This window comes from Ctenopharyngodon idella, chromosome 9 (assembly GCF_019924925.1).
Source record: "Ctenopharyngodon idella isolate HZGC_01 chromosome 9, HZGC01, whole genome shotgun sequence".
Taxonomy (NCBI): Eukaryota; Metazoa; Chordata; class Actinopteri; order Cypriniformes; family Xenocyprididae; genus Ctenopharyngodon; species Ctenopharyngodon idella.
The window spans coordinates 30,323,382-30,349,227 of record NC_067228.1 but is presented as its reverse complement, the minus strand read 5'-3'; the positions used below and the strand labels follow the sequence as shown (position 1 = coordinate 30,349,227).

Below are 25,846 nucleotides of genomic sequence, written 5' to 3'. Positions count from 1 at the left end.
TGTCTAGATATTAGGGGTGGGAATCACCAGAGGCCCCATGTGATACAACTACAAATGTCCCCAAAGGAAAAAAAAATTCTACGCAAATGATTTTCTCTAATAAGATAAAGTTCTCAGTCTGTTCATTTTTCATCTTCATATCCATTTTGTTCATCCCTTCCTTGTTCAATATTTCCCTTCCTCTTATTTTAGACATATATTTAAATAGAAATTACAGTTGTCAAATATATATATATATATATATATATATATTTTTTTTTTTTTTTTTTTTTTGAACATTTCAGTTTTCACACTCAATTCAATGTATTTGTATTCAAAATACATATTGTTTTAAGCAGTTTTACAAATAACAATTTATATACATTAATACATTATAAAACCCCATAGAAGGAACCAACAGCAAATTAGTTTTCCGGGTTCTGACGTCATCTCTGCACCACCCTATTAGATACATTTTGCTGCTTCTGTCGCTTTCATGTCAAACATGTATTGCATGTATTATGGACAAGCGTGCTGGCAGTGTATATGCAAGTTAACCTATTCTATTACACCCAATAAATACATTATAAAACCCCATAGAAGAAACCAACAGCAAATAAGTTTTCCAGGTTCTGACGTCATCTCTGCACCACTCTATTAGATACATTTTGCAGCTTCTGTTGTCTTTCATGTCAAATTCAAACACACAGTGTTTTAGAGACATGTTGGCAACACTTCAATTAACAAAAACGTTGCCTACTTTCTTTGCATATGCCTATGGACGGGCATTTCTGCCCATATGGCTCTCAATTAGGGCGTTGCATTTCTATTTTTCACCACAGATTTACATTGGAAAAAATGTGGGGTGCTGTTGTGTTTGAGAGCTAACACCCTCTGCCCTTCTAAGTAAGTTCATGACACCAACCTGTCTGTTAAAGTTGTGCCATCTCACTTTACAACTTAACTCTTTCATGCATAGAGATCACTACAGTGGACAGTTATTCAAAAAGCATTTTCTTGCATATGCATGGGTTTTGATGGCATAGTTGCACATAGACCTCTACAGTGGACCCTAGTGCATCATTCTATACATTGCCACCAAGTGGCAAGCTGTTGCGTGTCAGTTTTTTTTTCCTTCAAACCAAGATGGCCAATGGCCAGGCAGAAATGCCAACTTGCTCTGGAATATCCATCCATTCCTTCTATCTTTGGAGACTCTTGCTGGTAAATAATAATAATAATAATAATAATAATAAAATAAAAAAATGTTGTAGCATCAAGCAACATCTAATGAGTCATATCACAGTTAAATTTTTTACAGTTAAGTATTGTTTTTAGATTGGGAGGAAATTCTGATTACTATGACTGTTTTTTTTTTTTTTTTCTTCATCTGCAGTTACTTTTTCGACTGTAGATAAATGCATTTGTGTTATTAAAATGTAATTTGCATTAACATCAAAAAGTAATGTGATTACATACATAATGTACGTTACAAGTAATTACATGTAATATACATTAATTGTAATGCATTACTTGTTACATCAAAAAAGTAATCTGATTACGTAATGCATTGCTCGTAACATTGAAGAAGTAATCTGATTACATAATGCATGTTAGTTGTGATGCGTTACCCCCAACACTGCTCATTTCAGATGAGATTGAAAACACCTGATCGCTAGGTTTTCTCAGAAGACAGCTATGGTAGAAATGTGTCCATCTTGAACATAATCAGAATTATAAGCTAATAAGGGTAAATCAACATAATCCGGTAGACTGGAGGGAGTGTTTTTTGAGTTTCCACATCATCTCTGATGGAATCACGTCCTCATGTTCTGATATCAAAGACATGTGAAGTTCAACTGCATTTTCAATATTTTGTGTTTATGTTTTTTGGATTTATTTTATAGTTTTCACATGACTTTATATAATTTCATTCAATGGTTTGTTAATAAATACACACAATATTGCTGTTTTATTACTGTATTATGTTTAATGCAGTATCTATTCAGTTAAAACCATAAACGCTTTACTGTCCACTCAAGTGGACGCCTGAAAATTTCTTTGAAAAATATGTGTAAAAAAATAATTTCAAATTTTGTTTTTCATGCCCTAAGAGCAATAAAAACACATAGGGAAAAAAATCTTGACTGAGGTTATTATAATTCATGCATGAAAGGGTTAAAATAGCCTAAAAACTTACTAACTTATTTGTTAAAAACGATGAACACATTTACAAGTTAACCATTTAGGACAGATTCAGTTTATATAGAGTTCTATGTTTTCGAGTGAATAAATATTTTGGTAAGGCACTGATCCACCTGCCCATACAGACAAGCTGCAGTTGGAGTTAATAAGCCTATACTTAATATTGATTTTGTCAACTGTTAATAGTACACTAGCATACAGATTACCTAAAAAAAAAACACTCACAAAGGGGTGGAAATACTTCAGAATTACTGATGACAACCGACACATTGCGAACTGGATGCAAATCACGCTGAATGACAGACCAGAAGCGCTCTCTCGCGCGCGATCCTAGTTCTCTCAGACAGCGCGCGATCAGTTCTCCTTGCGCCTGAATGGTCAAATGCACAAATAGTCGTCAAAAGGTCCATCGTGTGGAGTATCTCACGTAAATACAATCGGTTATGGCTTAAGTGGACATAAACAGGTGGGTGAAAACAGGATATATATAGATATATATATATATATATATATATATATATATATATATATATATATATATATATCGTGAAATAAAATTTCTCATATCATGGTCATATTGCCCACTCGTCCCGTATTCAACCATGAGAAATCTGGTCACCCTAGGTTTTGTTTACATTTGTTCACAGTGTTATGTTATATGTTCTGTGATATTAGTTTAGCACTTTTTAAAAAGCAGGTTTAAAAAGGCTTTATTATTATTTTTATTATTATTATTATTATTATTATGACTTTGATAATTATGCCTTTTGAAGGTTATTGGACATTGTGAAATTTGTGCTTTAAGTTTGTGTCAAGCACATAAACATTATTACTTTTTTCATTGAAGTAATAATAAAGAAGCGTCCTACATTCATTAGTCTCACTGTGTTGTACTTAGAAAACTGCCACATCACCAAAAAAGAAAAGAAATTAATAAATGTATAGGCATCGGTATCGGTGAGTACCAGAAAATAAATATCGTTACTCGTACTCGGTCCTTTAAAAATGTTATCGGTGAATCCCTAGTTTTCGTTTTTTCATTTTTTCATTTTTCTTTCTTCTAGCACATGAAATTTAAGAACTGACTGTTCACTTGCTGCCTAATATATCCCACCCTTTGACAGGTGCCATTGTTACAATATAATCAATGTTATTCACTTAAACTGTCAGTGGTTTTAATGTTGTTTAATGTCAGTGTATATTCTGTTGTTACGTTGTACTTGTATTTAAAGTACCCGTGTGTAATACATGTAAATTCTCTTTTCATATAGACAGAGGACTTGCTGGGCTCTCATAGCACCTCTCTGTTTGTAAGTTCTTTTAGATTTCATGTGTGCTGTGGATGGACAGGCTTCAGGGTCTGTGCTGCTCATTATAATTGGTTTTCTGCTTGAACTTTCAAAATCAGCCGTGTCAAAGCAGAGGAGTATTTCTCCTGTGCTTCAGTCTGCAATGTCCGACCATGCCTTTTCACAAAGATGTTGCGCTACTGAATGCTGACTACTCTCTGCAGGAAGAAAAATTTGTAAAGAAAAATTAGAAAGAAGCACATTATTTATTTGTTTATTTACTTACTGTTCTAACAATCTATCAGAAAATATAATGTATTTAAGTTTCAATTGTATTGTGCCATCTTAAGTCATGTCAAGTATATAACACTTTATACATTACAGATTGTTTCAAAGCAGCTTTGCGGCAATAAACAGGAAAGTAATGATCAATGATGCAAACAGAATTCAATTGTGCTGTAAATCAGCTTTTAATAAAAACAATAGTGTAATTGTTCAGTTAGTCAGTTCAAGTTTGATTAAGTTCAGTTCAATAACTGTGTAAAGTTCACAAATTATGCAGTGAGTTCAATTCAGCTATAAAACAGCTCTGGAGAAAACATATCATCATCCAGCTCAATTCAGTTCTCATCAAATAGTGTCAGTGTATTCAAGTCAATAATATTGCTAAATTTGAAGTTTCCCCAACTAGGCAAGCCAAAGGCAAGGAACCCAAACTCCATCAAATGACAGAAACAACCAAAAAAAAAAAAAAAAAAAAAAAAACCTTTTGAAAGTTGGGGGGACCAGTCCTCCTCTGGCCAGATATGGAACATGGTGTGATTACAGGCTGCATCGCAAGTCAGATTGTGAACTGATATCATTCAGAATATTTCATACATTTCCTTCTCCTTGAAGATTGCGATACATCATGCTGGTTAAATTAAAACATTATGTGTGTATCTGGACACAATTACGTCTTCAGAAATGTAACAGTGTTGATAATTACAAGGTTGCCAGTTTCATTGTTTTGTACTAAAGGCTTTATACTCATGTATGTAAAATTGTTAGAAAGAGAATTTAATTGTAATGTTTCTAGGAATAAAAGAGTTGAGGTGTGGGTCTAAATGCAGCTCTTTTATTAAACAAAGAAAATAATCCAAGAAAAAGAAAGTGCAAATCAATGGGAATGCAACAGAACAACTTACAAACATATTTAGCCAAGATAAGACAATAGCCAAAAAGGACTAAACTAAAACGTGTGTGGATACATGCACACTTGCGCTATTGCACTCGCTCTCTCTCTCTCTCTCTCTCACCACACACACACACACAAACAAGTCAAGTCAAGTCATCTTCATTTATACAGCGCTTTTCACAATACATATTGTTTCAAAGCAGCTTCACAGGGACAATAGGAAAATTCTTATCGAGCTAAAGTTGGTTTTTGATTGAATCACTTCCGTTGTAAAAATTGTTAATTATTAGGCTACTTTAGGGGCTGCTTAAATGGCACCTTTCCTACTGAAAACCGAATGTCTTTAATGCATTCTTGCCATTCATTTACATGTTTAGTCTATAGGTTTGTGTGTTTGAGTGTGTATGTGCGCAGAAGCTTGGTCTTTTTTTAAAAAAAGTGATATTTGCCAAATTACTTGACTGGTCCGCATAATACAGAAAAATAAGCTGTGTCCGCGGATCTATGCGAACTGGAATAATTTTGATAACATTTTATCTATACAAAGGGAAAGGAAAGAGAAGGGGGCCTTCGCAGGGGACAGTTTAGTTGAAACGTAAGGGCTGCGTTATCATCATGTCTAGATGCAGGTCCTTCATCTCATCTGGATACGCCCTGGATCTGGCAGGCTGCGGCAAACCTCGGGATAAACAGAGAGAGACTAATATTAGCGTAGACGCCATTCTTCTTATGATGTAGCGAGTACATCAGGTGTTATGGGAAGTGCTCCCGGTTCCGGCTGACCTAATCAATGCAGCCTAACAATTTACGATTTTAATTATAGAAGTAGATAATGGTTTATGTGTATGCACACATAAACACATCTGTTTATAAGTTTAAACAGATGTGTTTTTTAGTCTAGATTTAAACTGACAGAGTGTGTCTGTTTCCCGAACAGTGATAGGAAGACTGTTCCAAAGTTTAGGTGCTAAATAGAAAAAGGATCTGCCACCTGCAGTTGATGTTGATATTGTAGGTATTATCAACTGTCCAGAATTCTGAGATCGCAATAGACGTGAAGGACTATAATGCATTAAGAGCTCGCTCAGGTACTGGGGAGCTAAACCATTTAGTGCTTTGTAAGTAAGTAGCAAGATTTTAAAATCTATACGATGTTTAATAGGGAGCTAATGCAGTGTTGACAGAACAGGGCTAATATGGTCATACTTCCTGGTTCTAGTAAGAACACACACAGGTTTGTTTTGCTATATTAAAGTGAGGACATTCCATAGGCATAATGGTTTTTATACTGTACAAACTGTACATTCTACCCCCCATACTACCCCTACCCCTAAACCTACCCATCACAGAAAACATTCTGTATTTTTACATTTTTAATAAAACATTGTTTAGTATGTTTTTTAAAGCTATTTTAAATATGAGGACTTATGAAATGTCCTCATATTTCATGTTTACGTCGTAATACCGGTGTAATACCCATGTCATTATACTAATTTGTGTCCTCATAAATCACAAAAACCGTGTGTGCGCACACACACCTACAAACACAAACACACACACACACACACACACGTTCATGTACACAAACCAACTATTTTGAGTATTACAGGCTTTCTTTTTCACAGAGATGAACTTTATCCTCAGATCAATGAGGCTCAGATCAATGAGGCCTACGATCAATCAGTTTAAAAAAGAAAGACAAAACCTGTCCTAATTGAAAGAAAACAAGTTGACAAAAATATTGAATCCAATATTTAGTGATAATATTGCATAATGAGAGATTTACAAGCAATTTTTGACCGGGAACACCAAAGCACTTGTTTTAGTCTTATTCTGTGAAAAAATGTTTTCTTAATTAAGTTCATTGAACAAGCTATTTTGTGTGTATGTGTGTGTGTGTGTGTGTGTGTGTGTGTGTGTGTGTGTGTGTGTGTGTGTGTGTGTGTGTGTGTGTGTTAATGTGTAAGGGTAAGGAAATAAAAAAAATATATTATTACTGCTGTGTTTAGACAAATGAATTGACACAAAGTGTTTTCATCATCTATTCATTCGAAAAGTCATACTCTGTCATTTACAATCTTTACCTAACAATACTCTACTCGACAACATAAAATCAAAAATGCATTCACTATTTTATTTTATTATTTTCAGAATCAAATGGAATATTTACAAATGCCAAATGTCAGAAATGAGGCGTGCACGGTTTTAAATCTTTATTCCTTCAGGACAAAAGCCTGTGCAATTTACCAAGCACGAACACATTACTCGTGCATGGGTATGTCTCATAGAGAGAGTGAGAGGCAGACGGAGCAAGATTGAGAGAGACAGTGGTTTATAGATGGTGTTGCAGGTTCAGTGTAAGTACATGCTGACGGGGGGAATGTTGCCCATCACTTTGACATTTTACATCATGACATCAGATGGCTGATGACCAACATGCACTCTAACTTAAAAACGTTTAGTCATCAAAATATGCCTATAATTTGTGTCTGTGTTGTCTTCAGAGCTTGTGTTTGGTCATCAACTTTGAAAAGCTCAGTTATTTAACATAATTATTCTGATTAGTCATACAAATTAAATACAGTTTTTTATATACACAAACACACACACACACACATCACAATTCACCCGGTCATCTGCCACACTGAGACATTTGTGTTGTACCATTTACCAAGTTAATCTCTTTCTATTTTCCTGTAAGACATGAATGAATGTTTTTTTTTCTACTCCACTGACCAGTAAGGGAAGGTTCATTAAAAGCAACTGAATCGGAAACATGCCTGCCCTGGGAAACATTAACTGCTTCCGCACGTTGCTGAGATGGAAATTATCACCTTAGTTTATCAATCAGATCAGAAGACATAATGACCCCGTTCAATACTTCAATAAAAGCTGCATGGGCCGTGGATCTGTTTAACATGCAAACCCATATACACAGCAGACACAGTCTGCATTAAATACAGTGGACCAGCTTTTTCTTCAGAGGGACCAGTACAAGTACTCAGCTCATAATTATATATATATATAATATATATATATATATATATATATATATATATATATATATTGAGAGTTAACCTCTCAGAGTTAAACTGTGTCAGAAAAAAATTATCTTAATTATGTCAGATAACACTTAAGCAAAACATGGTCAGGTCAAAGTGTCTGAATAATTTTTGGTTCCAAATTTTTTATCAATTTTACTGGTAGTCCACTGTATAAAATATTTTGGGGTATAATATGTCACAGTTTATTTTGCTATCCTCACTTACATAAATGAACTATAGTGTCCTGCACCCACTAGTAAAAATATATCAAAACTATCTGAATAATTTTTGGTTTGACTGTATATTTCATATATATATATATGTTTTTCACAAGCTTTAGTGGCACCAAGTCCTGATTGTTTTTTTTATCAACTTGTTTTTACCACTTTTCATGCCTGGTAATTTCAGTGACATAGAACTGTCATCAGCATCCAATGTGCATCAGGCTACAGAAAGCTGAAAAGGTCAGAATCCAGATATCTACTGAACCTGGAATCTCTCTTGGAGATAGATAAGTACAACAACAATAACAAATTTACTAACTATAACACATTTAAATTTGGACATTGTGCAGAACAAAATGAAACAAACAAAACTTATATTACATAATCTGTTTGTCATCAGTGTTTTTCAAACAAGATCACTTTTTTTTTTTTTTTTTTTTTTTTTATTCATTTGAAGGTTTAATGGATTGCATGTTTTAAGTATTTTATAGTGTTCCCTGAGGTGCACTTATTATAAAAACTGTTATAATGTGTTTCCTTTAAGACTTCAGTGTAAATTCCCACTGCTATGGTTGGGTAACGTGTAGGCACAGTTATTGTTTCTAATGGGAGTTTTGGGGAGAGTGCAGAAGACAGAGACACTGAGATCACCCTGATCTGAAGTGATTGACAGCTCCAGTGATAATAATTTAAGCATTCTTTGCACTGCTTTCTGTATATAATTTAGTCACAATTTAAATAACAGCTGATTTTACTAAGAGGAAGTGTAAAGTTGACCGTTTAGTCAATGGATTGATTAACTGATGCATGAACAGCAATAAAGAACGTCTGACTATACATGAGTTCTTACATATCAAAATTACTGATCACGGATTAGGCATTAGAAGTAAATGCCTCTGTTTTATAAATAACCTCTAACAGAGAAAACACAATTACAGTATACACATTTATGAGTCTTATGGTATTTTAGTGCACTGCAGAAAAAATTCATATTACTTTAAAATTAGGTGTCTTTAACTACTAAAATACTAAATACTCAAATTTAAATCATTAATTTAATAAAACTTATTGTGTACATACAAGTTTTTACATTGTACTTATACAGTATTTAAAAAATACCTGCATGTAATTACATCTGTGATTAATTTCTGTAATTACTGTATTATTACATTGTTATAATTATGCACCTACCCCTAATCCATTAACCCACCCTTAAGCCTAAACATACTGTGAAACCTGTCCTTAACCTTCACATACCAAAGCACATACCAAACAACTAACATTTGTACCAAACAATATACATCCTTAAAACAAGACAAATTTACTTGAGAAGCAAAATATCATATTAAGCATATCATATTAAGATGTTTTGAAGTTTTTAGAAGATATATCATGAATTAAGTTTATTTTCTTCCAATATTGACGATTTCTTTTACTTGCTTTAAACATGTCTTCTAAAGTACATTACCTTTATCTATGCATTACCTAATTATTATTATTATTATTATTATTATTATTATTTTCTTGATAATTTGTTGATTTTTTACTTCCTTTTCATTTCCCCCTCATCTAGATTTGCATTACTCACATACACAGGGCAGTGTTGCTGACCACACTTGAAATAATAATTCAACAATGTTCATCAGGAATCAATGCACAACAGTGGGTCAGCCCATAACTTATGTCTGAGCTAAATATTTATGAGTGGTGTGTCTTCCACAGCTGCAGTCAGTCACTTTTAAGTGGCTCCTTAAATAATTAGTGTCTTTTACTGTCCTGATGTGTGTGATAACGTCTGTTAGAACTCAGAGGGATAGCGCTTTGATTTCCACATGCAGTGACATCAGTCATTGTGTGACATCTGGTCATTCTCCTTACATGACTGAAGGATTGGTGTCTTATTACTAATATAAATGATGTGTGTGTGTGTGTGTGTGTGTGTGTGTGTGTGTGTGTGTGTGTGTGTGTGTGTGTGTGTTGTCTTTCGCACAAAGAGACATGCTTAATATGTGTCCAATTGATAATTGTTGTTTGCAGTGAAGGGAAACAGTCTTTTGAAGATGTGTGATCATGCTTAAAAATGTACTCTAATTAAACAAGCAGACATATTTCAATTCATTGAATTAGTAGAATACCTTCACTCTTACATGTCACTCTTACATCATATTTAAAACGTGTGTGTGTGTGTGTGTGTGTGTGTGTGTGTGTGTGTGTGTGTGTGTGTGTGTGTGTGTGACCTCTAGCTGTACGGAGTATGGATTATGTGAAGCCTACTCTCTGACCCACTTTACTGATACACACTCTAATATAATGATAAACTGTTCTTCACCGACTACAAGAACCAGGACGTATACGATACACCTTCATCACAATCATCAATCACTTTTTCTCTTTTTTTCTTTTTTTTTCTGTTCTTTTCTTTTTTTTTTTTTTTTATATATACATGCAGTTACACTCAAACAAAATCTACTAAATCTACTATTCTTCTAATACTGGTGAAATGCTGTGAATGCTGTGTATGAGTCTGCATAAACGCAAGCAAACACACTAGGCATCTGTTAATATCATCATATATGAAAATATATGTACAAGTTACCAGAATCCATACCAATACAGCAGAGACTGGGGCAAATTGACTATTTTTCACTGCTTGGTTGAAAGCTTATATTAACACTCTCCTAAAGATGAAAAAGAAACAAGAAACCCTTTTGGACATTTCCACCATTATTTCCCAGGTACAATTATACAGTATGGTTCAATTAAAACACATTTGACCCTTTGTGACAGCATGCCCCAATATCAAAGCATGTTGTCACGTATCATGGAGTAACTTGTTGCAATGGTAATCTGACATTAAACAGCCTGTTTTAACTTTTCAGTACAATTCAAACTGCAAAACAGTAAATAAACACACAGCAATTCATAAAATAGCAAACAAGGTAAACATACTTGACCAATAAAACTTTCAATTGCATTGAATCAATTGTACAAAATTCATGTAACTTGCTTTGACCTGAAATTTTTTGAAAATACCAGAGAACACAACCTTTCTAATAAATTCTAGCTTCATTATATAATTGACTTGTCTTAATGTGTGCTTTTGAATTGTGCTCTAATTGTGTTCTGTTGTGACCAGTCAGCAATTAGATAAAAGAAGATGACATTGAAATTTCAGTTTGTAGTACAGAAATCACAAAAAAAAAAAAAAAAAAAAAAAAAGAAGGAGAAGAAGAAGAAGAAGAAGTTTAATTAAGAAACTTTGAACCTTCTTGTAGATCTTGTGACAACTAGCCCCGGTCTCCCCTATATGTGAAAGACTCTTTTGTCTCCATGTCCTCATGTAAAACAATAAAAAATAAATGTCATAAACTGCAACTCTCTGCTCTGAGACATACATCCATCTCACTCTCTGACTCTGAGCACTCAAAAAAATGAACTTTCACTGTTGTTCAGTTTCTCAAACCATCCTTGTTCACATTACTTAAAAACTCATGTAACAACATGAACTTAATTTAACTGAGTTGTTTCTACTAAAAATGAGTATTGTCAGCTTTACTTAAGTGTTTGTTCAGTCAACTTAACATTGCTGAGTAAAATGCACAAATTAATGTTGACATAACTTACTGGGCAGTTGCCAGCATGCTTTGCAAGGGACTGCATATATATTAAAATAATAAATGTGTACACCTTACGTATTAAGTAAACTGCATATATAAATATTATGTAACAGTGACAAATTCAAATGATTTGTATTTACTCAAAGAAATTTTGTCAGCTCTACTTGAATTTCTTTTGTTCATACAACTAAATTGTTATTTGTATAAATTACTCTATATAGTTGCGTGGAACCACTTGACACTGCTTTTTGAAGTAAATCCAACAATTCATTTTTTGAGCAAGGCATATCCTCACACATCGTTTAATATTTAAACATTTGCATGTATTTCCAATTAAAGCATTCCTCATCAGTAAGTGCTGTTTTATCTCAGTCAGATCGTTGGACAGAAATATTTAGTCTTTCACTGTGCCAGTCACAAATAAATGTTGAAATGAAATGTGAAGATGTCTGTAGGATTTTTTGTCAGTAGATTTGCATTCACACACATGAGCTGCAGGGACTGCATTAAAGGCCATGCAGTAAGCATCTGTCTGTAAACCCAGCAGAGCGCTCTACCAACACATGACATCTGCTTTAGCTCTGCACAGATTTGCACTGTGTTTGCAAGCCCACATGTCACAGAGGATGCCATTGCCTGGTATATGGAAACCGATATTTAAAGTAGGTTTTTCCCAAAGACTGCAAAGAAAATGTAAAACAGAACTGATCAAAGCAATGATAAAAGTTGCTGGGTTCCTGGTGGGAAGAGAGTTGCTTTTCATTCAGTTCAGTTCAATGCTGCAGCTACATCTGACCTTGTTACTCTGAGGTTTCCATGAGTTACTGAAATCATCTATGAAGTAGGTAGAATGCGTCCCGCAATGCTTAATGACTGTGTTTTAGGGTGTCTATCCCATCAGCCCCTCAGTACAGAGACTGGACAGATCTGTCCGAGCGGAGCACTGCTTTATAATTTAGTTCCTCTTAGGTTTCCTGCTCTAGCACTTAAGACAAAGTGCCTGCGGCCTCTGAGCTCTCCATGTGCAGACGGAGCGTGTTATTTCCATCCTTCCTTCTGCGTTTGCATTATCTGCAGTGCTAAGCAGAACCCAGAGAGCAGATTGACAGACCAAAAGCATATAGGAGACCGCCGCCATATTCGTCCCCTCTGTCAGCACAGATAAAGGAGCAGTGAAATGCTCTGTGATTCGTCTCTATTTAAACACGCAGAATTGGAGTGTGAGTGCGACGACGTGCACTAGAGCTGACTGAAAATACCTCGACATGTGTAAGGTGAGCGTGTCTCTCTGTCACACGCCGCTCACGACATTGCTTCCATGCTTTTTTCTTTGTGCAGAGATTAGGCCGTTGCCAACCTAAATGATTACTTCAGTCAACACGGTACAAGCTTGTGACACTGCAGAGCGTCCCTCTAACTGATCTGCTAAATGTCAGCAAACTGCTTTTGAGTGTAATCTTAATTTGACTTGGAATTAGTCTTTTTGCTGTGAAGATCTAATTATTCAGACAATTCTTTGCCTTGTGAGAACTTTGGGAAAAGATCAGCCATGCCATGGCTGATGAGAGAAAGAGAATGAGGGAGAAAGAAAAGCAGAGAGAGAGAGAGAGATTATGTGATTGTGAGCTTTCCCAGACGTTGCCCAGAGGCACCTTCATGTCCTTTCTGAGCTACACGGACATGAATGGTGAATGACAGAATTCCGTAAAGAACTCTTCACTCTTCAGTAATGCACAATGAAAATGTGCATGAATGTGTGCATATATATATATACATACATAACTTTAAGGCTAATTTCTCTAATTTCTCTTACTTGAGACAGTTATGACAAACATGCTATATCAGGTCTGTTTTAGCTCTGTATTCAGGTTAGATGTGAATTTTTTCCACAAAATCTATCATCTCCCATCTAAAGCCATAGAAGAAAGTCCCACTGGACAAAGTAAAATGCAGATGTTCACAAGCTCATGGTAACATGTGCTAGGTTTATATTTTACACTGATTTATGGTCTAAATATGATCACGCTTTCCCGGGTTTCAGTAATGTTTTTCAAGTCCCTGTGTCAAGTTTATGTGTACAGTACATTACACTGCACCTGCTTGCAACAAATTAAGTGTAAGTCTCCAAGATAAGCACATTTTAGTTCATATATATATATATATATATATATATATATCACAAAATATCGTTTGTAATTATGTGGTGTTTCCATTCTGAAGTACATGTTGCTGCAAATATCCTGCAGGAGTTTGAAATGGCAAAATTCATACTCTTTGTGAGCCTGGTGTTAACGTCGGTGTTCAAATGATCAAGCTGGCAGATTATAGAACCTTAAAATCATTTATGCGTGTTTATTTTCGGTTTAAGACACAAGTCCGCACACACGCGCACACATGTAATACAATTATACGCACGCTTGCATTCTCCAAATCTGCACTGCTTTAAATAATTTAGAGAATGATACCTGTCTAAATAAAGCTCATTATGCTCTGGTACCACATACAGCCCCTACGACCCTGTAATGGTGCAGGAGAGCACCTAACAAGAGTTAAACAAAAAGAAGAAATTCATCATTCCGAAGTAAAATATAAAGAGTAAAATGAATATTCTTTCGCTATTATTTTATTTAATTTTAATGTTTCTTGGAACAATCTAAAACATTAAAACCAAACATGTAGCACTCTCCCGTAATTGATAAATAACTGAAAACAAAAATAAAATTTATTACGCATTGAGTACATACAGTACATTCAGTACAGAAATGTACTGAAAATTTACTAAATGCATGAAACAGCATAAAGCTGTGCTATAAATCGCTCTAATTATTACTCAGTAAAAATTGTCGCAATTCCTTTTTCCTTTTTTTTTTTTTTTTTTTTTTTTTTTTTTTTTTGCTTTTAAAAAATAGATAATTTATTTTAATTTTTTTTACATTACTTTTTCATCCATCGGCCTCATTTTATAACTTACTGTAACGAATTTAATAGTTTTCAGACACATGTAGTGTATCTCAAGTTCAACAACAAAAACAACAAAACAACTATATCTGTTTGCGAAAACAATTTTATGCATTTGAATGACGAATATGCGTATGCAATATCTTTCTGTTCAGATCTTTTTAGTTCGCAAAACTCTTTAAAATAAATGGAAATAAATTTCCACAGATTGCGTAAGGTTTTCTTTTTTTTTATTGTGGGGCAAACTTTTAAAACGCTTCCTTGTTTACTGGGGTTTTATTATTTTTGTTGTTATTATTATTTATTTTTACTTTGTTTATTCTTATTCTAATGAGAAAAAACAACCTGATGAAATGGATGTATCAGAAATGCGTATTTTTTTCCAGCGAAATTATTATTTGCCATCTACGTTTTAAATGTTATATTCAGTGATGTGAGTTTGCCTTCCATCGGGTTGGACCTGAAATTAATGACAAAGCGCCCATTATGTTTACTTTCTTATGAAAATAAAAAAGAAAGCGTAACCTATCACGTGAAGAAAAATAATAATATAATAACAATAATAATAACTTTCTTTGTTTTTGTTTTTTGTTTTTGCCATGAGCAATGTAGGTTTTTCCTTGAGCAATTTCTGATCACAAATTTCCGTGGAAAAGTCCTTATTTTCAGTACAATGAATTCCCTCTTCGGTTTGAAATTTGATTAAGAGACACGGCTCCTCCATGGAAATTATTTAAAAGTTTTATTTGTAAACATTAAATATTCTTTTCTCGTGGAGTTTGATTCGGATTCGGAACCGAACCGAACCGAACGCGTTGCAGTATATTTAGTTGAACCATAGAAAAAAGGCAGTGATGATTTTCACACACCTACAGGAATAGAAGATGGCAAATTAAATCACATATGAGACATTAAACAAAGACGACGGTGATGCGTCTGAAATCATTTCAACTGCACCATGCTTTAACGGCAAACTCAAAATAAATATATAAACGTTTATATTAAACAGCAACAATACATACAACACATACAAACAAGGAATGTCTGACAATTTTACAAACACTATGGGTCCCTTTTTACCTGTACAGATGATACTGGTATCTTTATCCACATGTGCCATATTTAAAAGTTGCCCCAATACTACGAATCTTTATAAAATCTAACAGACTACATAGTGTCCGGAATATAGAGTGTGTAATAGAGACAAGAGTCCTCTATAACATGCGTCTCCTTTCCACCTGACAGAGATACACAGGCACAAGTTATAAAAGAAAAAGAAAAAAAACTGTCTCTGTACAAGCTTTATACACATCATATAAATCACATAAATCTATTGAATAGGTATATAGAAATGGCGTATATGATACACTCTGTGATTTTTCCATGAATACAGACGTTTGCAGTTAACAATGATTAGTAGTGGCGTGATATTTTTCATTGTTCAAAATCAGGCAAACTATTGGATAATCTGTCTTTTATTATAATTTCTCATATTATTATTACTTTTTTCTTCCTTTATTTTATTTTTTATTTTTTATTTTTTTTTACATTTTTGTCTGTTCTGAGATACTCAGAGGCAGTTTGGTGGTGGGATAAAGAGGAAAAAATCACTTGCCGGTGGCAAAATGAATTAATATTATTTTTATTTTATTTATTTATTTATTTTTTTCGCGTGGTGTTTTCCAGGCTTTAAATTGTTGGATCCTTTTTCAGTTGGCGATGGTTGGTGGTTTAAAAAAGTCAGACTTTCAGTTTTTAAGGGAGTCTGTGGAAGTTCTCTGAGGTTGTTTGAAATAGTTTGTCTCCCTCTCTCTCGGTTTAAAAGGGCAGAGTGTCAAGAAACAGTTTGTCGATTATTGCTGGCGGTGGGACCAGATCTTCTAGTTTTAGGTAGAAGATGCGCTGCAGACCCTGTGTGCACAGTGTGCGCAGTTCAGGCAGTTTCCCCAACAGTTTGGACAAATAGTTTGGACGATTCAAGCCGCCTCCATTGAAGGTGACTTGATCTTTCAGACAGTTTACTATCTTGTTTTGAAGGTCCTCAACTCTCTTGGGCTCTTTCAGTCCGTGCCTCTCTGCAAAATAATAATAATTATTATTATTATTGTATTAGAACATAACATAAAAATAGTAACGATTTTCTGAACAATAGGCTATAATAAAAACCGATCTTACCTGTGACCATAGCTAGGGCGGCGATGCATGAGAAAGCAGATATGTCTAAATTCATGTTCTGAAGATTAGACGAGAACTCCACTATAGAGTCAATCCACTCGCCAAATCCACGCACGCACTGCAGTCTGTGCAACACCACCCCGTTACAGAAGATGAGTTTGCCTTCCATCGGGTTGGACCTGAAATTAATGACAAAGCGCCCATTAATTACCGTGCGCATTAAACTGGGATTTAAGCGGCTCCTAATTATTGCAGAGCCAATAAAAAGTGAAGCAGCAAAGCCACTTCCCCAGAAGCCTCGGTACCTGTACGCCAGGCGCAGCACGAAAAGCTCCAGGAAGGCGGACTCGAACAGCAAGTCCTGATCCGGTTTAGGCAGGTCGGTGAACCCGGGAATCTTTTCTGCCCATCCGCGGATGATCTCCATGGATCCCGTGAGGAGGTCGTAGAACTGCTGGATGTGCTGTGTGTCATCTCCGCTCAGTTGGTAGTCCGGGTTGGCTTGGAACTGGAATTTAATTTAAACATGACTTAATGAGCTCCCTTAAAATATATAACCCGTGAAATTGCAAAGCCCATTTCTTAAAGGGGGAGAGTTTTCCCCCTCTTTAATTTAACTTGTGTCTGTATTTCACTGGCTTCTTTCTTGCAAAAGCAATTTAGAGAGTAAAATATGCCACCTTTAAAGTGTTGAAAGTTTATAATGAAACACTGTATGATATTAAATTCCTAATATTGGTTCTGTCAGATTCGCGCAGGGAGCGCATCAAGAGTCATATGCGCATTTTGACTGTCTTCTCAAAGTCTAAAATGATGGGTAAAATGAAAGATAAATGCAGTATAACGCACTCTGGTGTAGTCGAGGCTGCTCATAGAAGGGTTGGAGTCCACATGAGCCCTGACCAGAGCGCTGATCAGACTGACGGGCGGAGAGGGGGGCGAAGACTCCTGCGGACTTTTGGGTTTGGAGGGTAAACGGCCTCGCCGACCCTTTAAGCTGGCGGTCCGGACAACTGTCAAAACAACACAAGACTGTTACTATCAAGGAGCTGTTATGCTCGTTGTAACATGTATTTACAATTAAATCAGGGATGACTGTAATTGCAGTTGCGCACTACTCTAGTTTCCAAGTGAGAGAACGATTCTAATGAACTGCGATTAAGGCGCATGGATCCCCTCCGCTCGTTTCCAGAAGTGTAGACAAATATTATAGCGATTTACCTTCTTTTACCATCCCGACCACCAGGCACTTCTGAAAGCGGCAATACTGACATCTGTTTCTCCGGCGTTTATCCACAGGACAGTTTTTATTGGCTAAACACACATATTTGGCGTTCTTCTGTACTGTACGCTAAAAAATAAAATAAAATAAAAAGTAGACAATAAGATTTCGTTTAAATTAGACGACATTCAGAGAAACTTTTGATAATTTAGGAAACAAACATTGAGAGTATTTTGGATGTAAATGATCTTTGATCAGATATGCGAGGAGCAAAATAAAATAAATAAAGCAAAAAAAAAAAAAAAAAAAAACGCCAATATGCTTCAGTTCCTCAAACGTCTGATCATGTCCCATTTTACTCATATAATTAAAGGGAACTGATATGAGCGGCAACCAAACCACAAATTATTATTATTTTTAATAAAAACAAAAATATGGGACAAAAAAAAAATACCTTGAAGAAGCCTTTGCACCCTTCACACGTTCGGACTCCATAGTGCTGACACGCCGCGTTGTCCCCACACACCGCGCACAAACCCTCGGTGGACGGTGATCCTCTAGATGGAGGTGACGGCACCTGACTGTCCATCAGCTGATGGCCATGACTGAGCTGCAGGGAGTGGGTGAAAGCGATGCCCGCCTGTTTCCTGATAGCACTGGGCACTGCGAAACTCTGGCTGTCCAGGGCTCGGTGCGTCCCGGGACTGTCGTGCCCCATGGACACATGGAGAGGCCCGTCAAAGCGCATCTGACAGCTTGAAACAGGAGTTCCTGGTGGAGACTGCTTGAAGGAGAAGAGGGAGAGCCTGGACACGGGGTTCTTGCGCTGATCTATCATGTGCGAGGTCATATAGTTCTGATGAAAAGTGTGCAAAGAGCCCGGGTCCTCCCACATGTGATTAGGCTGAACCTGGAAGTTCGCCGTTGTAGCGTGAGGTGAGGACGGTTTGAAGTACATAGGCCCGGAGTGGGCCATCATCTCCTCTGACTGCGGGCCCAAATGGCTCTGCTGATGGTATGTGTGCATCTGGACTTCCTCCACCTTGATAGAGGACTGTTCTCCAGAATGGGGCACCTGGTAAAGACAGGGCGGCTTCACGTCATAACTGGTGTTGTAGTTGTCCATGAAGGTGCTGAAGCTGGGCAGTGAGGTGGTGGCGGCGGTGATCTCGGTATTGGTTAAGTCCATGCTGAACTTCACAAACTCTGGTGTGAGGAAATCGCAGCTGTATTCTCCGCTGGTGTGGTAACTGTAGCTCTGAGACGCAGGACTGGCGCCCTGCGGGGATGAGCCATACTGAGCCTGGACGCAGGGCATGGCTGCAAACAAAACAGTAGCCTAATCAGTACAAAACAGATAGACAAGCCTGAAAATAATAGAAACTCGTTTTGGCAGTGCTTACATGCAACTTTGCAAAATCACTTTTAACAACTGAAAATCGTGAAGTACCTTCAGTCGTGGGACTGTTCTTCTGCAGATCTTGGTGAAGGTGATAATAACAGATGAAATTTAATACCGGGGTTCAAGACAAACGACTCGGCTCTGGATTCTCCCTCTGATAAAACACACAACTTTCACTTGATTTTGCATCACATTTTATTTGTTCCAATAAATAACTATGCAAAATACGAGAGCTCAGTTAAACTTAGAAATTTGAAATACACTTTCTTGCGCCGTATCAGAACATGTGCATATGCGTGATGGATCGGAAGTTTAAGGTTTTGCGCGCCGCGTTTGTTTATTTGTTTTTACTCTCGAGTTTAATGCATTTTAATAAATTAAGGTCTGAAGAAACACAATTTCACATAAACATAACCGTGCGCTGGTCTCTAGACTCTAGTCTCAGACAAGGACTAAATAAAAACTGATTTCACATTGCAGCTATTCAGAGAAAAAAAAAAAAAGAAAAAGAAAAAAAAAAAACAGTTTGCATAAAACCAGCAGAAACCAACAAACGGAAATCACAGACTGTTTAAAACAAAGATACCATAGGACAATTCTGCTAACTACATGTTTGCACAAAAAATAAAAAAAGAAAGGCAATGACATACCTTAGTAGACCATCAGCAAAACTATATTGTATCCATATGTTTGTAATGCAGAATATGTGTGTAAATGTCCAGTACAGCGTGTTGTCCGCACAGCTCGGAGCTCAACACTGGCATGTAGAGCTCTGTCTGCCAATGTGTCTTTGTTTATGTGAGACCCACGTGCTTGAGTTCAGTACGTCATCTGCGTCATATGTGAGTAGCACCAATCAGCTGCGAGACTCTTCTGCCAATCTGAGGACTGACTGACAGCCGGTGCATGACTGTGATTTCACTGAAATCTGCTGTAGTATATATCCTCCATGATCGAATAGCAATTTACCTCTGTTTGGTGATGTATATTTCAGTATGCACTGTATACTTTGATAAACATGTTAAGAAATTGCAATTATTAAAATTTCACATGAAACACTGATGAAAAAAAGATATCAACAATTCAATTATATATTTATTCAGTCTTTTGAACATTGAACATAAAGCTATGTTTTTTTTTTGTTTGTTTTTTTGTTTGTTTTTTTTTTGTTTTTTTGGAAAGCTGGTTTTGGAAAGGCTGTTAATATTGGTTTAAAAAACAAATAACATTGGTTAAAAATATCCTAGAGGCATTGGTCAATACTCTGTGAAACAGCATAAGAAATGAAATAAATAAATTGATAAAACTACATTTCAACAAATATGAATTTGAGTAGGCCCTGCTGGCCGCATGTTGTTGACTAAACTCAACACGGCCCAGCTTTTATTAAACAAGAACTTCCCTTTTAAGAAATCATAGGTCAATATACAGAATCTTTAACACTTTGCATCTATTTGTATTAGACTACAGTCATTTTCCAGGCAAGTAGTGGAGGAGGGGTCATTAGCAGAGGGATCCTTATGGTCGTTTCAATATAAGTATGAACGGAAGACAGGGAAATAAACAGGAACTGGCAATAAGAAATTTGATGCAGAAAACTGCTTTGACATAGCCCATGCTGTAGTCTAACAATAGAGGTCACTTCCCCTCAAACAGTCTTTGCCCTGTTGTATCTGAAAGGGTGGATGTTACTGTTATTTGAGACATGTCTCAATCCAGCATCATGTGAACAGCCTCTTTCTACAAACCTTCTAATTACTGCTTCTCTCTACTACGATAAACAATTTTGTGGACTTATAGGTAAAACCGCGATATGTTAAAACTTGCTCAATCCATTTTCTATGAAAAAAAAGATAGAAAATTAAGGCCTGTGAGGTTTTCTTAATGCCTCTTCCAAAACTGATTGTATTCTGGCTGTATGATGTTTGTACTAAACCAGTGTGGTGTTCTCCAAATGGGGGTGGTAGTCTCCTCTAGAGGACACTGTTGTTCACCACCCAATAGACAATAATTTTGGATTATGTTTTATATGTTGTTATAAATGCAAACAAATACAGCGATGACCAATGTATCTCAGCCTAATGTCGAACAAATTGTCAATGAGCCACAATGAGCAACCCTGCCATTCAAGACTGATTTGTGAGGACAAAACTGCCCCATGAGTCCATGATGTCTCATTTAAACATTATGTCCAAAACTGCCAGTCATGTTCCACATAACCAATGACAGGCAAAGCGACCAGCCATGTGCTCAACACCTGATTGGGTTTATTGCTATATCTAATGTATTATATCCACAATATGGTCTGCTTTCATTTACCTTTTTAATGAAGGGAAATTACATACAATTAAGCAATAATTGCCCATTGGCTCATTTAATTACTAACTGCCTTATATATATGCATAGTTTAATCACTGCTCATGGGGAAGAAGAGGCAGCAAATGAAGAGCAATCAAATTGGACTGAAGTTATTTCCCAATTATGAAACGTTGAAGAATGTGTGTGTGTGTGTGTGTGTGTGTGTGTGTGTGTGTGTGTGTGTGTGCGTGCGTGCGCGTGTGTGTGTGTGGTCCTGTAAACCCTACATTATGGGGGACCAAATGTCCCCACAAGGATAGTAATACCAGTCATTTTTGACCTTGTGAGGACATTTTTTTGGTCCCCATGAGCAAAACAGCTTATAAATCATACTAAATGATGTTTTTTGAAATGCAGAGAAAAAATGCATAAAGTTTTCTGTGAGGGTTGTGTTTAGGGTAGGGTTAGGAGATAGAATATACAGTTTGTACAGTATAAAAACCATGTCAGTGGAATATCCCAATAAAACATTGTGTGTGTGTGTGTGTGTGTGTGTGTGTGTGTGTGTGTGTGTGTGTGTGTGTGTGTGTGTGTGTGTGCGCGTGCATGTATGTGTGTGCTGCTTTGTATGCATTTCTAAGGGTAATGAAAATATATAAAGATATAATAAGAACAAAAGATATACAGTTGAAAGATTTGCATAGATCTATCCTGACTTACATCATTTACAGCCATGTTATTTACTCTTCTTTAACAACTACAAAAACAAAAACAAAGACAAATGCACAACCAATCCCAATGAATAGATGCTTCCTTCAGGTTGTAGCGTGTTTGACAGGAGCTGTCCATTCAGCACTCTAACCTAAAACCTGAAACAGGTGAAGTGCCATGGACAGTGCTACAAATGTTTGCGTTGAATGTGTATTTATGTTGCTCATGTTAGACAGTCCATAGTCAGGGTAGAAAATCAAAGCTGTGCTAGTGTCATAGTCATTTAAAAATTTAAGGTTTACTTAATTTTGACAAGTTTTTTTTTTTTTTTTTATGAATGTGAAGAGTTTTGCAGCCCATTACTTGAAATAGGCAACATCCCCTGACACGGAATTACTGATCTTGGCAGAAAAATAGGATTCAATCCTAACCATTTTATATATTCTTTATAATATAGCTGCTGTACTCTGTAAGTAGAATTGTATCTGTCTTTCTTGAGATTACAGTATAACCTGGCTATCAGCACCTCAGTTTAAAATTAGAATTGACAGTGTCTGTTTGCCTGAACATTGGGTTATAATACTTTTAAGGACATTAATATTTGTGAGTGAGAGAGCTTACTCATATCATTGCATGTTCCTGCAGATTCTAATGTGCTAAGTAATGATGCAAGCCAACTCTATTTTAATTGGAAATGTTTAATGACAGCAGACTTTTTAACAGACTTTTGAAATTGAGTGACCACTGTGACATACTAACCTGCTATTATCAAGGAGATTGGACTCACCGTCCAACCTAGACATTGTCTCCTAAAAAGGCCCAAAGAGCCTATTTAGATAAGGATCATATGTGTCCAGCTCTCTCCCTTTGAGATAAGCAGCATTAATCTGGTGACACTGGCCAATAGATGACTTTATGATTTTAAAACATCACTCCACGCTTGATGTGATTGAGCTTGATTTAGAGATGATGAAATCTCTCCCATTTTCATGCAGGTTCAAAAAGGTCAGATGTTGTTGATTGCATGATCTAATTCCCCTCAGTAGATTCATCTAAAAAAAAAATCCATATCTCTTGCAGTCTTAAAGCACCTCTTTTGCTCAAGGCACTGGTCTATGTCTTTTTTCCAATTTAAGATTCCTTCTTTTCAGGACTAAATGTCTACTTAATATGCTTTAATGTGAGTTCTATGGAACAAGGGAGCACTCCATCATTTTCATGCACTTTTATATAACACACATTTAACTATTTAACCCTAATGAAACAGCTTGTATTGCAGCTGGACGACTCCTCTGTGCTGTGATGAAGGTCCCTTCTCTTCTACCTCAGTGAAGCTGTAAAACGAGATCCATCACTGCGGCGAGCATGAAGATCTGTCAGTGTTGAATATTCATGAATCAGTGTCATGACATGCCTTGTAATTGGCAGTAACATTAGTAATGACTCTGCCGGCATATTGTGAGTTCTTGCATATTCATGCCATGGGGCAATATATCCTAGTTGAGGATTTTTTTTTTTTTTCCCCCTTTTCCTTCTCTCATTCTTCTGTGAAAATGAATTCTCAAGCTGCAGGTGGGCTCTTATGCCACAATCAATTGTTAAATTGTGCTTCAGTAGAAAAAATCACTGTCAGTCTGAAGGAAGATGAACAGTGCTGCCAGTTAGTCTAATTAATTACCCTCCAGCTTCTGCAAAGTCATTTTAGCAAATATGTTCATATGTTCTGCTAATTATAACAGTTTAGTTACCCTTTCATCATAAAACACTCGTGACTCTTACGAGAGCCAATAAATGTTGTTTTTTCCACATTGAGTTTTTTCATTTTTAGTTACAGATTTGCTTCTATTGTGTTCGTTTTATCAACTTGCCCACTATAAAGAAATATAGAGATATAGAATTAATATGACAGCAAAGTTCAAATAATTTGACCTTAATGAGAAGCATGAGAAATATTTTTAAGATATCTTCTGACACTACAGAGAAGTTGTGAAATTACTTGGGGTCTTTTCAGGAAACATCCGAGTAGCTCTAAAATTTTATCTCCATTTGAAATGATTGATATAATAAATAGATCTTTTGATTACTTTATTTTTTGCTTCCAATGAGGTGGCACAGGGTGTTCAAGGTGGTGACTGCAATAAGATTCAGTTGGCTTCATTTGCTTTTTCTGAATGTCAGTTATAAGTTATACTGTAGATAATATGCAGTACAACTCAATTCTTTTTTATCTGATGTCTATGTTCTAAATAATGGGTAAGAAGATCCTCTGTCCAAATGTGTGTAGATTATGATACAATCATATATGCAGGTCTAAACAGTAAAATACGGAATGTTTACACCTTTAATGCTCTGTTTTAAAGAAAATTCCAACCATGTGTTCTTTGTCAAGCACAGGATTGTGGAGAACAGTGAAATCACACTGTATTTCACTAAACAATGTCATATGCATGTATCGTGCATATTCGTGATTAATCATGCTGGTCACTCGTTAGGAGTGGGGGAAGTAAATAAATTAGCATGTGATTGATCATTCTTTATTTCTTTCTGCTGTCACTTTTTTTTTCTCTGTCCTTCTGCAGAAAATGCATGATTTGTGTTTTGTTGAATCCATCATATAGAATATGAAGACTTGCATAGTAATGAAACACATTTATAAATGCATAGTGTCCCCTGAAGTCATGTGACAGTGAAATGAATGGCTTGTTGGTGTGTATGTGTTAGAGCAGGTGAGAATGGCCACCGTCCCATGAGGAGCAGCACGCTGTTACATAACGCACAGAGGAGCCTGATATTCATGGTTTGGGGCTGACACACTGGACGAAGATACGCCTCTGATTCTGTCACATACAGTTTGCTTTGTGTGTTGATGATGAATTGGTTTGTTTAAAGGTTCTTGCTTTATGAAACTATGGTAACTACTCTTCTATTTTTCAATAAACTTGTGAGTTTAGAGGACAGTTATAACCATATGAAGCATGCATGAGCGTTGGCCCACTGTGATTCTTGTTGGACATTGTCTGCAGTGAAAATAGCAAAACACAGGAAATTAGGAACTATAAGAGCCTAGAAGAGCTTGGACACAATTGGATTTTTCACTACGAAAATGAAAAGACAAACGAAATACTATTTTGGGTTTCTTAGGTTGACACACTGGCAGAACCGTTTAGAAAACCTCATTACTGACATCCGCGTTACTGCTGATAGACTCAAAAACATGAATTTCCATACAGTATTGTACATATATCAGAAGTCATGAAGCCAACACAATGAAAGCTCCTCGCTCTCTCTTTCTCTCTCTCTCTCTCTCTCTCTCTCTCTTGCTGCATGGCTTTCCTTATAGTCTTCCTCATTTGAGAAATTTGGATCAATCCTATTTGCTTCTTCTTAGCACCAAGAGGAGGATTTCGAGCGGCACTCTGTTTTGTACGTATCCCACTTGCAGCTGTAGACGGATCTTTTCTGAGCGGCTGTTGCATAACGCTGCAGCTCATTGTGTGTTAACTGCTTGCAGGGCTGCTCACACAGGCTCAGCCGCTAAGTGGCTT

At 36.2% G+C, this 25,846-nt stretch overlaps 1 protein-coding gene across 1 annotated transcript; it reads right to left on the bottom strand.

Moving 5' to 3' along the window:
- Positions 1 to 13,753: 13,753 nt before the first annotated feature.
- nr4a2a (nuclear receptor subfamily 4, group A, member 2a) lies at positions 13,754 to 20,678 on the bottom strand. The gene is made up of 8 exons (XM_051905962.1): positions 19,943 to 20,678; positions 19,341 to 19,446; positions 18,345 to 19,210; positions 17,890 to 18,019; positions 17,518 to 17,681; positions 16,974 to 17,176; positions 16,669 to 16,847; positions 13,754 to 16,568 (listed from the first exon to the last, which is right to left on the bottom strand). Exons 3-8 carry the CDS (start codon positions 19,206 to 19,208, stop codon positions 16,312 to 16,314), a joined length of 1,797 nt encoding a protein of 598 aa, XP_051761922.1. The 5' UTR covers positions 19,209 to 19,210; positions 19,341 to 19,446; positions 19,943 to 20,678; the 3' UTR covers positions 13,754 to 16,311.
- Positions 20,679 to 25,846: the final 5,168 nt, after the last annotated feature.